The sequence below is a fragment of the Rutilus rutilus genome (assembly GCF_951802725.1).
Source record: "Rutilus rutilus genome assembly, chromosome: 14".
Taxonomy (NCBI): Eukaryota; Metazoa; Chordata; class Actinopteri; order Cypriniformes; family Leuciscidae; genus Rutilus; species Rutilus rutilus.
Window position 1 is genome coordinate 18,354,075 of NC_140219.1, and position 16,999 is coordinate 18,371,073.

The window sequence follows — 16,999 nt, forward strand, 5'->3', positions numbered from 1 at the left end:
TGAGTGGCCAAAGACTCTCCAAGGATCACAGATGGAGAATTGCAGAGATTAGTTGAGTCTTGGGGTCAGAAAGCCTAAAAGAAACCTCGAACAGCACCTACATCACCACATGTTGTTTAGGAGGGATAAAAAGTACCCCATGCCCATGGTTAAATATACTGCTGGATCTGTGAAATTTTGGGGCTTTTTTCTGCCGGAGGTCCTGGACATACCAACAGATAAATCAAAACCTGACCACCTCTGCTAGAAATCGCATAACGGACGGTTGGATCTTCCATCAGGACAATGATCCAAAACAAACATTAAAATCAACACAAAAATGGGTCACTGAGCACAAAATGAAGCTTCTGCCATGACCATCCCAGTCCCTGACCTGAACCCTATAGAAAATGAGTGGAGCGAACTGAAGAGAAGAATGTATGGAGGAATGATCTCTTGTCAGGTGTTCTCCAAACTCATCAGGAATTATAGAAGACTCAGAGCTGTTATCTTGGCAAAAGGAGGTTGCAAAAAGTATTGAATAAAAGGGCGCCATTAATTATGCCCAACGTGTATTGAAGGAAAACATTTATTTCATAAAGAGATTTTCCTCACATTTTCAATTATTTTACTTCAATGAAAGGTTAGGTTTTTGTGAATATTTTTAATTAAAGATCAAAAGGATTAACAATGCAAATGTATTTTTACAGGCTTATTTTTTCATACTTACCAAGGGAGCCAATAATTTTGACCATGACTGTACATTTTATGTTGATGCATTGATTGCATGTTCGTCAACCAATCAGGGCTGTTGAATGCTTGAATCTAATTGGCTGACAAATGTGCAATTTTAGGGAAAAGCATGGCTAAAGTAGTTTCAGCGTCTGAGGTAAAACACTTTATTGGCATACAGACAAAGAAATGTGGAAATAAATAAATGTAGACAGTAGTGGTGTGAAAATCACACATTGTTTTAAATGCATCCAACAAATTCCAAAACAGAACAGTTCCGCTAAAACAGCATGTCTGAAATCAGAGCAATTTCTAAACCTTTACATGTGCATGGGAAGATGAAGGCAGTATGCATGGATTTTACAGGTGAGATATTTTATTTTGCTCCAAATGGACTGTTTTAATCTCGCGGGATTAAAATGTGACGAGATTTCTTTTCGAGGTGAAAAGCTATCTCGCGATTTTTAGTGAGGTTGAAGTTAGGATAGAATATGCCACCGCTACGTTTACATTACAAACATTGCTTTTTATAGAGATAAAAAACATTTAATTCAATTGGATAACGGTCACTTCAAATACTATCCAGCTCATCCATCACAAGCTGCAGAGTTGTACGTAGTACAGCAGGAATCAGAATTCACTGATCACGTGACAAGAGTAAGTGATGAGATAACTGACAAGACCACAGCAGAAGATTCGTTGCACAACAGAGCCTAAGCTTCTGATAAATGTCTTGATAAATGCTTGTCAATATCTCCCAATATGCAAGCTAAATTAAGCTGGCCAGTTAGACCAGCTCTTAGCTCTATATCATGCCTGAAGAAAAATTTGGTCTCTTTATGCACTTTGAATATTGACTGAGTACTTTGATTATGGTTGCACTTATTGTTTGCACTTAATAAGACTAATAGAAAACTGTTATATACATTTTTATTTATACTGTTTTTATTTCTATGATCAATTTGTTGAAAGGATTTTAGTTAGGAGGTCAAAAGTTGTAGAAGCTCAAAAATCATGTACAGTTCTAAGGTCTGAAGAGACTTATGAAATCATACAGGAGAGAAGCCAGTCGAGTTTGTGGCAAAAGCTTTTACAGTGCTTGAGTGTCGTGAAAGACAGTATTGTTGTCTTTTACTGCATATGATAATTCATACTCAGAAAGTAGTACTGAAATGATATCCATTACAAGATGATTATTTAAAACACTTCAAATGCCCCCGCAGACTATGTATTTTGTTGTTGAGGATTTCTAAAAAATACTGTGTAAAAATCTCATCTCGTGAACTCAATCTCGTGTCTCGTCTCGTCTTGTGAGCTGTCTCGTAACACCCCTAGTAGAAGTAAATACATATTTACATACACAATATATTATATATACATATATACTGTATATACTGTGGAAATAAATAAATGAAAAAATAAATAAATGTAGAAACAATACAATTATACATAAATAAGGAAATAAAAGTATAAATACTCATTTATTAGTATATTTATTTATGCATTTTTTTTCTTTCATATATTTATTAATTATTTTGGCAGCTTTGGAATTCCATACTTACAACCTACTACAACAGCAAAAGAACCAAAACCTACAACCCCACTGACAAATTATGTCCATGTTATTGCCACACAATTATGTTTTATTATGTACATAATAAAACATAATTTTGTGACAGGAACATGGACATAATTTGCACATACTCTTTCTCCCTTTCTCTCTCTCTCCCACTCAAACGAACACATACAGTACGGACACACACTCGCATAAAAACGTGTTGTCAGCGCTGCTCTGATGATTTTATTTGGAAAATAGCACTAAAATTGCAACTTAAAAGCCACATAGCATTTCCCACTAGTGAGGTAATAACGCTGATGTTCTTGAAGCATATAAACATACAGTTTCGCTATTTGTCGAGACGTTTCTGCTGAACAGACACAGGTATTTCACATATGCTTCATCAATCTCTCTCTGAATTAAAAGTTATGTTATTAATGAATAAGTAATGACTGCTAAAAAAATGGTATTAAAATAGAAAACAGTTATTTTAAATTGTAACAATCTTTCACAATATTACTGTTTTTATCGTATTTTCCAGACTTAATGAGCACAGAGAAACGTGTAAAAAAATCTTACCGACTTACCGGGCCTGCATCTTGAGGCAAAACAATGACACTGACATGTTTTAAGATATGTCAGTGCAAGTTGCTTTCAGTTAAAACAGTATAATATAATATGAGATTGTGAATTGTAGTCTTTTTATAACTTCATAATGGAATCTGCTAAAATTATCTCTGAGGAAAACATCATGCATCTAATTAAAGGCTCTCTCCTATTGGGACCATTTTGTTTTTCTTGTTCAACAATGTGTAAATCTACTTCCAAAGTCCCTTCCCAAGGAAAACAGCCCCCCGGTGGCAAGATGCTTCATTAATCACTAAAACAGAGGTGGTATATTGGAGCCTTTGGGAGTCTGCCAAAACTCATTCATGCAATCAGTGACAAAACAGAATGCCTTGAAATCCTATCATACCCCATTCTCCTTCCTCTGTACAATTCCCATTAATGGAGTGGTCTTCCCCTCTGCTCGCACTTCCCACGTTGTGTTCTGGCGAGGGAGAGCAGGGAATAGCAGGATCCGGGTTGGGGGGAACCACATCCGTACCTCTCACCTATTGCTGAGACAATGGAGTGGACTTAATTTACCACAGATTATGGCTTTTGCCCACTTTTTCCCAGAAAGGTAGCACTGAAAATACAAACAGCTCCAAATATGTTAATAAACTCCCATGACGCCCAAGGGCAGGGTCAAAGAGTTCTGACAAAATCACACAGACTATTTGTCTTAAAAATAGTTGTCTTAGACTTTGGCCTTCAGATCAAAGTAAATTCCTTTTGTCCCCACAGAGCTCCAATGATTAAAAATAAACTATTTATAATATGTCAAGAATTCTGACATTGTAAACAATTCAGAAACATCTGATCTACAGCGCTATGAGAACTCTAGCCTCAAAGCTGCTAAAAAAGATACTCTATGCTATTGGATGTAATATCCCAAATATTTTTATGTTGTATATAAAAAAAAACAAGATGGGATAACTAATGATGATAAACTCATAAATGATTCATTAATCCCAATGGACCCAGTTTGAGTACAACCACTGACCTTTATGGTGGTTTTTGGTTGTAACTGAAAGAAAGTCCCAGAATAAAACATTCCATTTGAACCAAAAAAATAAGATCTCACCAGTAAAATCCATGCCTACTGCCTTCGTCTTCCCATGCACATGTAAAGGTTTATGCAATTGCTCTGATTTCAGACATGCTGTTTTAGCAAAACTGGAATTTGTTGGATGCATACATTTAAAACCATGTGTGATTTTCTGTGTTTATCTATAGAATAAAAAATATATATAATAATAAAAAGTTTGAGAAAATTCTTCAACAAGACTGGCATAAAACTAGGGAATGACTGCACTAAAGGCTCTCTGAACAAACATCGTGTAATGACTTCTGAAATTTCTGAAATAGCATTATTATAGTTTCCAATAAAATCTTTCAAACTTTTTTTGATGACCTATAAATATATGATGTAGCAATATTCTTATGAACAGTATCATGACCTCTCATTGCGGAAATGAAAATGAGAAATCATATGATACATAATTGAAACTATTTTGAGCAGTGTCCCCAAACCATTTGGGACACATATGTTGTTATTTTCAAGTTTCCAGGAAAGTTGTAAATCTGTCGCACACTCGCACTGGTAGCATTTTCTCCTCAGATAAAACATGATCTCACTCGGCTGAATCATTTCAAAACCAATTCCCTTTCTCTGAAGTTCATTTCCATCCATTAGTCCATGAGCCAGGGCCCCAAATTTGGTCCATCGGTATCAACGGGGGGGGCAAATGCTATCATTGTTTTTTGGCAAGGTATACACCCCTAGTATTAGAAAAATCACGATAGCAGTGCAGCGGTGGTAGCGAAATCACTTTTTTCAGCTCATGAAGTTACTTACCCCCTAAAATAAATTCCGTTTTTGAAATCTGGTGTATATCTGGTTTAGGCTCATGCTAGAGATATTGTCAATATTCTATAATATGGTGCTTGGTATCGTTGGAAAGGGGACCTTTTAGGCTTTCATTTAAGCCCAGTACTGAATCTGTCTGACAAACACAGAGGTCACATGACTTCTTTAAACCAGAAATAACACACATTTTTTCACAATTTCCGCCTAAACTGTATGCTTTCTTTTATCCCTGTGGCATGAAAGAACACCACGGACACAAAACTCAACAACTTCAATACTCAAGGCACTCTGATGACTCAGAAAATGTATAATATACCCATACTATTTATTTGTGAGAGCCTTAAATTAAACTTGTGCAGCCAGCACAAGTCTTCAAAATAGAATAGAGCCAATAGAATGGACAAATAGAATACCCTATTAGTCCAGGGCCAAATGGCCTATTTATTCATGTACAGTTGTAATAAAAAGTAATTGTTTCAATAGTGTAGTCAATGGTGTTGTAAACATAACACTTGTAAGTGGTTTAACAAAATGTTTCTATCATGTATTTTGATATTCACCCACTTTTAGTCAGAATATCAGAAAGTAGCTCATGCACAGAATGTTGATGGATTTTGACAGTTTGACAAGGTTTTGTCAGTTTTGTGAAAAGATTGTTGGTTCAGTTGACTGGTTATAACAACACTACCAACTATGCCATCTTCAATCAACTTCCATTGAGTTCCAGGGGTATTAAATGTAAGTACAAAATAGTTTTTCTCTTGTGCTTGTGAATTGGTGGGGAATAGTAGCAGTAGCTAATGTAAGCTTGGTGTTTTTAGCAGGCTAGCTATCTAGCAGGCTAGCTAGCTTGCAGGTTAAACAGTGTAACAGTAACTGCTACAGTGCTGCTCGGGCCAGCAGCATGTGTCCAAATATCAATCTTAACTGTTCTATTTCATCAGAAACGATCTGAAAACAGGGCTTTAAGTGTAAAATACCGAACTTGTCCTTTAATTTAGCTTAAAAACTTTTACATAGGAGTCTTAGCTTAAGAGCGATTCGGGGCCAATCTGAGAGAAACTCTGAGCAAGGAAAAAACAAAAACTTTCATCTTAGTGAGGAGGCGGGGCTGACCCCGTTGCTATGTATGACACAATCTTTTGAAGACTGTGATTGGCTGGTTGTCCAAGAAGGAAAAAAAGAGTGATTTTAAGTATAGGGTCTATTCTAAGCCTTCACTTTGAAATTACATGTGACTGTGTACATTACACACTGCTGCATTGGTGCATTTTCCCAGTTGCCAAATATCGTGATGTAGTGATTACTTTCATTTCTGGCGCTATGGCATTTCTGCGCTGTGTCGGAGATGTTAGCGCGTCTCTAATAAGATCAGTCACAAACATGATCCCTGCACGATCTCATCTATAGCGCCTTATTAACTCACTGCCATCCATTGTCTGCAACACATTTTTTCTCCCTCTTCGTCTTTCTGCCATGTTCTCCTCTGCTAAAGAAACTCTTCAGCCTCTGAAAAGTCCTCGTCCGTACTCCTCTTTTAGGGTTAAGATGCTTTCTGAATAACTTTTTTCTGTACTGGGATTTTTTCTTTAATTTTAAGAGTAAACGCCCACATTTCTAAGAATTTTCTTAGAATTTTGTCACTAGGAGCTACTCTTTGCATTAAGATTCTTTATGAATACGGGCCCAGGTATATTTGGCTTGTACTTGAACTCAATCTTTTGATCCAGATATACTTAAAAGAATAATTAAGAATTCAAAGTATACTTGTCTTGTAGTTGTGTTAACTCTTTTGATTGAGTAGTCAATTAAATATACTTTTTTTTACATCGGTTTTCATATACAGTCTTATGAAACTTACATTGTTTGAAAATATTGATTAGAATATTGATATAAAACAGATATGTTTCTAATTCTGCATATCTGAATTTTTGTGTAGGCTAGTCCACTGGTGGTATATAGCAATTTACTCTAATTCTACTTTTTTGTTTAAAATGTTGCCTTTCTTTATGAAACTTACTGACATTCAAGTGTTGATTAAAAAAGGATGCATGAAGCTAATAAAATGTTTTTAAAATTAAAGTACAGTTAAAGGTATTTTTCAAGTGCAAAAATAATATATAAATAGTAAACTATAAGTATAATGTTATGTTCACTTAAAGAAAACTTACAAGTATACTTGCAGTATAAACTACGAAACTAGTTTACTGAAAGTACACATCAGTTTGTACTTTCATAAACTAAAAAATGTACTACTTGTATTAAAATAGTAAACTACTAGTATACTTATAAGTTCACTTGTAGTACAGATGCATTACAAATGAGAAACCTAGTTTGTGTACTCTTACAAATACTAAAAATACTAAAAGTGGGTCAATTTAGTCCCAAGCAGTATTGAAATAGTACACAAGTTTACTACAAGTACACATTGATATTAGTATACTTACTACATAAAGTATACTTAAAAAATATACTTGGAAAATTACTTAAGTATACTTCATAAAATGAACATGAAGACATGCACTTTTATGATGAAGAGATGCACTTTTATGAGATGCACTTTTATGATGGACAGATGCTCTTTTATAATGGATAGATGCTCTTTTATGATGGACAGATGCTCTTTTATGATGGACAGATGCTCTTTTATGATGGATAGATGCACTTTTATGATGGACAGATGCTCTTTTATGATGGATATATGCACTTTTATAATGGATAGATGCACTTTTATGATGGATAGATGCACTTTTATGATGGATAGATGCACTTTTATGATGGATAGATGCACTTTTATAATGGATAGATGCACTTTTATAATGGATAGATGCACTTTTATGATGGATAGATGCACTTTTATAATGAACAGATGCTCTTTTATGATGGATAGATGCTTTTATGATGGACAGATGCTCTTTTATGATGGATAGATGCACTTTTATGATGGAGAGATGCACTTTTATGATGGATATATGCACTTTTATGATGGATAGATGCACTTTTATGATGGATAGATGGACTTTTATGATGGATAGATGCACTTTTATAATGGATAGATGGACTTTTATAATGGATAGATGCACTTTTATGATGGACAGATGCTCTTTTATAATGGACAGATGCTCTTTTATAATGGATAGATGAACTTTTATAATGGATAGATGCACTTTTATAATGGATAGATGCACTTTTATAATGGATAGATGAACTTTTATAATGGATAATGGATAGATGCACTTTTATAATGGATAGACAATAATAGATTTTTACAGCGATTGATTCCTGCCGGTTCCATAATGAGACTGGCGCGGCCAGAGACATTTTGGGCGCTGCAGCATATTAAATATATTATAAATAGTTTTTCCGCGTGAGAAATACAATGTGTGGCGAGAGGGCGTGACAAAAGACCGAAATGAGTGACTGTCATGTGACACTTGAGAGCCCTGACTGCACTGTAGCAGTTACTGTTACACTGTTTAACCTGCAAGCTAGCTAGCCTGCTAGATAGCTAGCCTGCTAAAAACACCAAGCTTACATTAGCTACTGCTACTATTCCCCACCAATTCACAAGCACAAGAGAAAAACTATTTTGTACTTACATTTAATACCCCTGGAACTCAATGGAAGTTGATTGAAGATGGCATAGTTGGTAGTGTTGTTATAACCAGTCAACTGAACCAACAATCTTTTCACAAAACTGACAAAACCTTGTCAAACTGTCAAAATCCATCAACATTCCGTGCATGAGCTACTTTCTGATATTCTGACTAAAAGTGGGTGAATATCAAAATACATGATAGAAACATTTTGTTAAACCACTTACAAGTGTTATGTTTACAACACCATTGACTACACTATTGAAACAATTACTTTTTATTACAACTGTACATGAATAAATAGGCCATTTGGCCCTGGCCTAATAGGGTATTCTATTTGTCCATTCTATTTTGAAGACTTGTGCTGGCTGCACAAGTCTAATTTAAGGCTCTCACAAATAAATAGTATGGGTATATTATACATTTTCTGAGTCATCAGAGTGCCTTGAGTATTGAAGTTGTTGAGTTTTGTGTCCGTGGTGTTCTTTCATGCCACAGGGATAAAAGAAAGCATACAGTTTAGGCGGAAATTGTGAAAAAATGTGTGTTATTTCTGGTTTAAAGAAGTCATGTGACCTCTGTGTTTGTCAGACAGATTCAGTACTGGGCTTAAATGAAAGCCTAAAAGGTCCCCTTTCCAACGATACCAAGCACCATATTATAGAATATTGACAATATCCCTAGCATGAGCCTAAACCAGATATACACCAGATTTCAAAAACGGAATTAATTTTAGGGGGTAAGTAACTTCATGAGCTCAGAAAAGTGATTTCGCTACCACCGCTGCACTGCTATCGTGATTTTTCTAATACTAGGGGTGTATACCTTGCCAAAAAACAATGATAGCATTTGCCCCCCCGTTGATACCGATGGACCAAATTTGGGGCCCTGGCTCATGGACTAATGGATGGAAATGAACTTCAGAGAAAGGGAATTGGTTTTGAAATGATTCAGCCGAGTGAGATCATGTTTTATCTGAGGAGAAAATGCTACCAGTGCGAGTGTGCGACAGATTTACAACTTTCCTGGAAACTTGAAAATAACAACATATGTGTCCCAAATGGTTTGGGGACACTGCTCAAAATAGTTTCAATTATGTATCATATGATTTCTCATTTTCATTTCCGCAATGAGAGGTCATGATACTGTTCATAAGAATATTGCTACATCGTATATTTATAGGTCCTCAAAAAAAGTTTGAAAGATTTTATTGGAAACTATAATAATGCTATTTCAGAAATTTCAGAAGTCATTACACGATGTTTGTTCAGAGAGCCTTTAGTGCAGTCATTCCCTAGTTTTATGCCATGAGAAGTCTTTGTTGAAGAATTTTCTCAAACTTTTTATTTTTTATTTTTTTTATTCTATAGATAAACACAGAAAATCACACATGGTTTTAAATGTATGCATCCAACAAATTCCAGTTTTGCTAAAACAGCATGTCTGAAATCAGAGCAATTGCATAAACCTTTACATGTGCATGAGAAGACGAAGGCAGTAGGCATGGATTTTACTGGTGAGATCGTATTTTTTTGGTTCAAATGGAATGTTTTATTACCAAGCACCATATTATAGAATATTGACAATATCTCTAGCATGAGCCTAAACCAGATATACACCAGATTTCAAAAACGGAATTTATTTTAGGGGGTTAGTAACTTCATGAGCTCAAAAAAGTGATTTCGCTACCACCGCTGCACTGCTATCGTGATTTTTCTAATACTAGGGGTGTATACCTTGCCAAAAAACAATGATAGCATTTGCCCCCCCATTAATACCGATGGACGCCCCTGGCTCATGGACTACATTGGAGACTCACAGACTTTCAACAGACTCAACATAACATGATGCTAAAATGCTAACAAATAAATTAATAAATACTGAATAGCCTAGCTTGGACAAACTAAGAGAGTGTGATTTCTTGAATAAGCTAACCATCTTAAACTTGTATGTTCTGGCAGACCACTGTAGGCTTTCTTTAGTATGGTATTTTAGTAGGCTAATTATCATGCAGAGGCTTTATTCTAAACAAACATTGCTCAATAATTCACATAAATTAACAGAAATGTGATTAGTCTTCAGCTGTTAGACACGACGCAAACAACCAGTACATTACCTAGTGACTACTGCCCCCTAGAGGTCTTTCTGTAATGGTGCTGATTATTTATAATGAATGCTGGGGATAATTCTTCATTTCATTTAATAAAAGAAAGGATAAAAAAGGAAAAACGTTTTGTGCCATGCATATATGTCAGAAAATGTGCCATAAAAATGTGTTCGTTCAGCAATACCTTTTAATTCAGACTGAGTCGCTCTTGCAGCTGATCGACCAGCAGAGGGCGTCGCTGTGCTGTGCGTTGAGTCTCCAAACCAACCTGTCGCTTTCTTAATTGCGTACACCTGCATCAGCAACATGTGCGCGCGCAAAACCCAGATCTGGCCTTCAGCTTGTTATGGTAGGATATATATGACCACATATTCTGCAAAAAAAAAAAAAAAAAACAATATACAACATCTATCCATATCGTATATTACCATCATATAGGTTGTGATAGCCTATATTTAGGCACGAGACCACTTTTTGGGCTAATTGTTTGGAGCAGCATTGAAACGGTATATTATCTAACAAAAAGTAATGGTTTAACCCCAGGACTCATTTACTATAGTGTGAGTTCACAATAGCAGAACAAATAGAACATATAGGTCTCATAATTGATTGCCTGTTAAATATCAGAGAAACCAATAACAGTCATTCAAACTTTCTTTGTCATTCTGAAATTGCGGATGTGTTCATGTTTACTGATCTCATATAGGCTTCTATAAATAATATCAGTCACCTATATACATTTACAAAAACAACAACAGCTCAAGCTGATATATCTGATATGTCACATGTATGGGTATAGACCTAGGCTAATTTGACATAATCCTAATTGGATTTATACATTTTTATTTAAGAAAAACTGCTCTAAATGTTGTTAAAGTAGGCTAGGCCATTTAAACTCTAGCAGATATATAATAATTGTATCTATTATAATCATAATCCTTAATTTTATCTTTTTTTTTAAGTTAATTTACATTTAAAAAAAAATTGGTCCCACAAATGCATTTTTATAGGCTATATAATTTGTTTTCCCTGAAGTCTGTCAACTGATGATGTCATAAAATGCATGTATATTAATTGTACAATTTTAAATCATTTGATTTTTATTTTTTTTACAAACAGCACACAATCATTTTCAACCATTTTCAAGGATGCATTCCATAAATCCATGTCTCATCTTTATCCAAGTCTTTATAAAGTGATATAGGCTAACTGAACTGCAGATGACTCATTTAATTTTAGCAGTTTGCACTATACTTTTGATAAACAAACAGCCAAAAATCAGTTACAGCAACTTAATATTTAAAATGAACATATAATAAAAAGTGTTAATTTTAAAAAGCTATGTCACGCGACTAGAACTATTTAATGTAAACTACCAATATAGATTTTAACCTAAAATATGTTGAGAAGAAGTTAATGCTTTCCATACTTGAATAATATAGCCTATAAGCCAACTGAAATATAATAAGCATGGGCTACCACAGAATAGCCTAATTTAATGCGTGCCTTTTAAAAATGATAAATAGTGTCTGTGTAGTGAACGGATGTAAAATAAATTCCGATTGCACGTAAACCATTTGAAAATATCTGAGTGAAAACACTCATTTTGACATGAAGTGTGTTGTCCTTTCTGCCCTAACGTCTGAGACAAGACAGTCAAGCCTGAACAAGCTAGGCTACTGTCTGTATATGTTAATGATTAAAATTCCCAAGAAACCTCGCTGTAAAATGAATTAACAACTCGTTAAATCTTTCGACTACATGGCGACACGCACGACACACCGTCGTCGCATGAGTACTGTAGGTGATACTTCGCATTTCCATAAACCGGAATTAGCTGTGAAGTGTGACCCGAGAGTGTCATGGTGTGAGGGATGCGGAATGTGAAAAGTTCGCCTTACTTCAAGACACCTTCTCCCGCTTTGCACCTCTTTTACAAGAGTATCCTTTAACAAATACGCATGGACTCTGGAGGCGAGAAAGTGGCATGGGTACTATGCAGATGTGACGTTCCCATATCCACAGGTTTAGCTTCATTAGAGAGACAAGAGCTGTAAAACTTCAAGCGACCATTAATGGCTGAAGGATGCTGCATGCCTATAAGCACGTCACGGCTTATTTCACTTTTATGATTAACACTTTTTAACAATAAAATTGACAGTCGTTTATTATTATTATTATTAGGCTACTATTAATAATAATAATAATAATATCATTAGGCCTACCGTTATACTTGAATAAATAAATAAATACGATACAATTATAATACAATATAGGCGTAATTTCTATTAGCAAAATAAATACATATATAGTCAAAGAAAAATAGTTAAAAAAAACATAAATAAAAGGTTAGTTTGTTATTTGCTTGTTTGAACTTTTGTCTTTTGAGGGTTTTTAATGAAGTCAAAACACGTTTCAAATTGGCTGCTTTGATGATAGAAAATAATTTTGAACTGAATATGTTTTGAATATGAGTCCGATTAATGATTCCTAAAGTCATATAGAGTAAGTATTAGCCTACTACTACTGAATATTGTTGAATATTGCAGAAGGGGAGTCTGAGGTGATGCAGAAACCTGGCGCTAGGGGAATCTGTGAGGACTTGCTGGTGTTATTGGCTGGTCATTTGAATGCAAATCGAGAGGTTTTGAAGTCGTGGCTGACGTCAGGAGGGCTTGGTTATACCTTTGCCACCACCACCACCACCTTGACAACAGAGTCACATCATGTTTGGTTGAAGCACGTCAAGGACTACGTCGCGTGACCTGGAGATCATTTTGGACTACCACCCTTGAGATAAATAGCAAAAGTTTTGAGGCAGGCCTTGTTAAGTGATATTTGGCTTGATGCATGGCTGGCATGTTGCCTTAAAAAAGTTATTTTAGGGGTTTCTTTCAAATCATGTACGTTGGATACCTTTTGGATAAAGAGGGAAGCATGTATCACCAAGGAGCTGTGCGACGATCTGGCATCAGTCTTCCACCACAGAATTTTGTCTCCACATCCCAGTATTCAGATTTTACAGGATACCATCATGTGCCCAACATGGACACACACGCACAGTCATCAGGGGCATGGGGCGCTCCTTACGGCGCACCGAGGGAGGACTGGGGCGCGTACAGCCTCGGACCTCCAAACACCATTTCTGCACCTATGAGCAGTTCATCCCCGGGACAAGTTTCCTACTGCTCGCCTGATTACAATGCCATGCACGGCCCGGGATCAGCAGTGCTGCCTCCACCACCTGAAAACATTTCTGTGGCCCAACTTTCCCCTGAGAGAGAAAGGCGTAATTCCTATCAGTGGATGAGCAAAACCGTCCAGTCGTCATCAACCGGTAAGGCAGTCTTTCAAAAAAAAGAAAAAAAAAAAGAGTAATTAGCCTAAGTAATCGGAAACCATGTAAACTGTTTAATATTTCCAAGGTTCTGAAATCAGTGATTGAAAAAGTGAAAGTACAAATTGACAGTAGGCTAGTCTACGCTTAGGCCTATGATCTGTTTTCTTGCTGCTTTAAAATAAAAATGACATTATTATAATTTAAATCTGGTCATCAAATTTCGATGCACAGGTTCTACTAAAAATGTAAAACCATTTATAGAAAAAAAATAAGAACGAATACATATGTCTAGTATAACAAAAGGAAAAGAAGAAAGTCTAAATATTTGCTAAAAATAATAGAAAACAATAATTTACAGAGGAGAAATTGTGCGAAATGTACAAATATTTAATATATACTCAACTAACTGCACATCTGACAAAATATTACGAAATGGTAGGTTGGAATATGGTAGGCCTACGTTGGAAAATGGTACGAAATATTACGTTTTTTTGTTGTTTTGTTTTTTACAAACTGCCCTTCTCAATTCTTTGCGGAAAACGCGTTCCGTTCCAGAAACGGATTATCTACTTATTTATTAGTTGCCAATATTTGTTTCCTTAAAAATGAACGCATGGGAAATACTTGTGGCAAAATTAAGGTGTTTGGAATTGGCGCCAGGGTCACTTGTAATGCTAATTTGCGACTCCCGTAAACAAGATGTGAGGTCTACTTTTCCTGTTACATTGTCTCAGGTTTTGAGGGTTATCTGTCATATTCAGGCGGCGACTTCTTTCAACACCTTCTTCACTTTGATATGCAGCATCGCGTCTTCCTCTGTCTCTGTTCTTGAGGGTTATATTACCTCAAAGAGTGACAAACTTAACAGCAAATAAAGTTCTCCTGTCTCCGGCGCATGTTAAAACAACAGCGAAAAAATCTCAAAGAAAACAATCGCCTTACTGTAAACGCATTTTTATTTCTACAGTTGAAATAAATGAATGTTTTGGAAATGACACATGAAGTTAAATTGTCGTATTTTACATTAGATGTTAGACAAAGTGTTCGCAGCTAAACCTGTAAATATAAAACCACGGATTAATGGTCTTTATTCGTTCATAGTTTATTTTTCAAAGATAGCTGATCTGTACATAAAAACAAGCACAGCATGCTCGACTTGAGGAAAAGATTTTTGATGTTATCTCCTTGTAATTCGTTGTAAGACGTGTATTGTCTCTTAACACATCAATGGCGTTTGGGTAATGTCTTTGGGTCTCTTTGTTCTGCAGTTTGTTCAGAAACATCTCAAAAAAGATCAGAAGCTCAATTTGAATATCTAGCGACGTAATAGTTTAGGCCTATACAATTTACTAAATATTGCAATTGTGATTTATAGTAACATATTAACATAGTTGCACATATTAATGATTGTAAATGCAACAAAAAAGTAGGCTAAGAGATAAAAGTTCCTAAATAAATGTTAAAAATAAAATTCTTCTAAATTTAGCCTATATAAATTATACAATGCACAAGTTCTTCCCCTGCGTCAAAATAATATTAATAGCTATATCATGGTCGGCGCGCATTTTACGCAGAATGCACATTTTATTTTATTTCACAATTATCAACTTTTTAAGACACTGTATGCATCATTTTCATGATTAGCCTATTCGTTCATTCCACCTTTTTTTAGGCAAAACGAGAACGAAGGAGAAATATCGAGTGGTGTACACAGACCACCAGAGACTGGAGTTGGAGAAAGAGTTTCATTTTAATCGCTACATCACAATCAGAAGAAAATCAGAATTGGCAGTAAACCTCGGGCTTTCAGAGAGACAGGTAACATTACTTTCATTTAGATTTTCACTTATAGAATTAGGATTTAGGCCATCCAACTCAACAATTCGGACTTATTTCTTTACATAACCGTTTGCTTTGCCTTCACAGGTAAAGATCTGGTTTCAGAACCGCAGAGCCAAGGAAAGGAAGTTAATCAAAAAGAAAATGGGTCAGTCTGACGGAAGCGGGGGATCAGTCCACAGCGATCCAGGTTCTGTCAGTCCCCTACCGGTACCAGGGTCTCTGAGTCCTTCAGATATCCACGGTTCTCTGTACCCACCCCAAGGAATGAACGCCTTACCGTCTATGAGGAACATAGGCCTACAGCAAGTTACTGTCACTCAGTGAACTCGAACTTGGAACGTCCAACTTTAACTGAGCACTCCAACACGCTGAAAGGACAGAACCGAAGCGGGCCACTCACGTGGTCAAAAAGGATTACTTTGTAATCAACTATTTCATGACGAGCATCGAGGCGCGTGTTGTGGATTACAACAACAGAGAAATCACGTCTAAAATGCAACGAAATGCTGGAGGCTCTTCAAATATTGTTTTAATAGAATAGTTTTTAAAATTAAGAAACAAAAAACATACAAAAACCTTGTTCGTCTGATCCAGAGACTAAATATTTTAATGGTTTGTTTGTGTTTGCTCAATAAAGATATAAATATCATTTTCTGTATGTGGTGAGTGTATCTAAATGTTTGTAAATAAAATGAAAACTACAGGTAGGCTACAGCGTTTCTCGGGATGTATAGTGATCCTGACTCTGGAACTGTTAGACATTTGTTGTCTGTTTAAACCAAATGACCTGCGATGGCAGGCTGTTTTATGCTCCAGTTTGTGTCCAAAGCGCACGTCGTTCACTTTCTTTTCACAGGGGTGATGTGCAGGTGTCACATACCTGATATGGGTATAACGTTTGATTCCAGCAATCTGTAAATAAAATGTTTTGCAATAAATTTGATCGTGTCGTGATATATCAGTAAACGAATTTATATGCTCATCTGGTTAAGGCACTCTTCTTTGGACAGACAGTATTACATTTTAAACGTGAGACGACCATAAACTCGTTTAAACATAGACCTAGCCTACTTACAACTTTTGGGCTGATGGGGCGGAGCAACCTAATTTGTAGGGAAAGGGATTTTATTCCATATTTCTGTACGAATGCCACGTAGGCCTATTTATTGAAATTGGATGATTAGACCAAAAAAACTGAACGATTTTCTTCCCCCAAAAAGAAAAAAAATCTTTCGAAAAAGTGACGAAATTATTGGGAAAAACCTTGAAAAATAGGTTCGCAAAAATTAAGGTTCCAAAAAGTGGGACATTTTTTCACTATAAAAAAACTTTTGTGCAATCGAAAGGTTCCAGGGGTATTGAAGGTTCT

General features: G+C 35.8%; 1 protein-coding gene across 1 annotated transcript; it reads left to right on the forward strand.

Annotated features, from left to right (window-relative positions):
- Window positions 1-10,605: 10,605 nt before the first annotated feature.
- Window positions 10,606-16,562, forward strand: cdx4 (caudal type homeobox 4). Its single transcript, XM_084430821.1, has 4 exons — window positions 10,606-10,797; window positions 12,998-13,785; window positions 15,461-15,606; window positions 15,715-16,562. The coding sequence occupies exons 2-4, from the start codon at window positions 13,350-13,352 to the stop codon at window positions 15,952-15,954; spliced, it is 822 nt and encodes a 273-aa protein (XP_084286947.1). The 5' UTR covers window positions 10,606-10,797; window positions 12,998-13,349; the 3' UTR covers window positions 15,955-16,562.
- Window positions 16,563-16,999: the final 437 nt, after the last annotated feature.

Coding starts and splice junctions, on each gene's coding strand:
- cdx4 (XM_084430821.1), top strand. CDS start 13,350: ATGTACGTTGGATACCTTTTGGATAAAGAGGGAAGCATGTATCACCAA. Junction 13,786..15,460: donor CGTCCAGTCGTCATCAACCG/GTAAGGCAGTCT, acceptor ACCTTTTTTTAG/GCAAAACGAGAACGAAGGAG. Junction 15,607..15,714: donor TCGGGCTTTCAGAGAGACAG/GTAACATTACTT, acceptor TTGCCTTCACAG/GTAAAGATCTGGTTTCAGAA.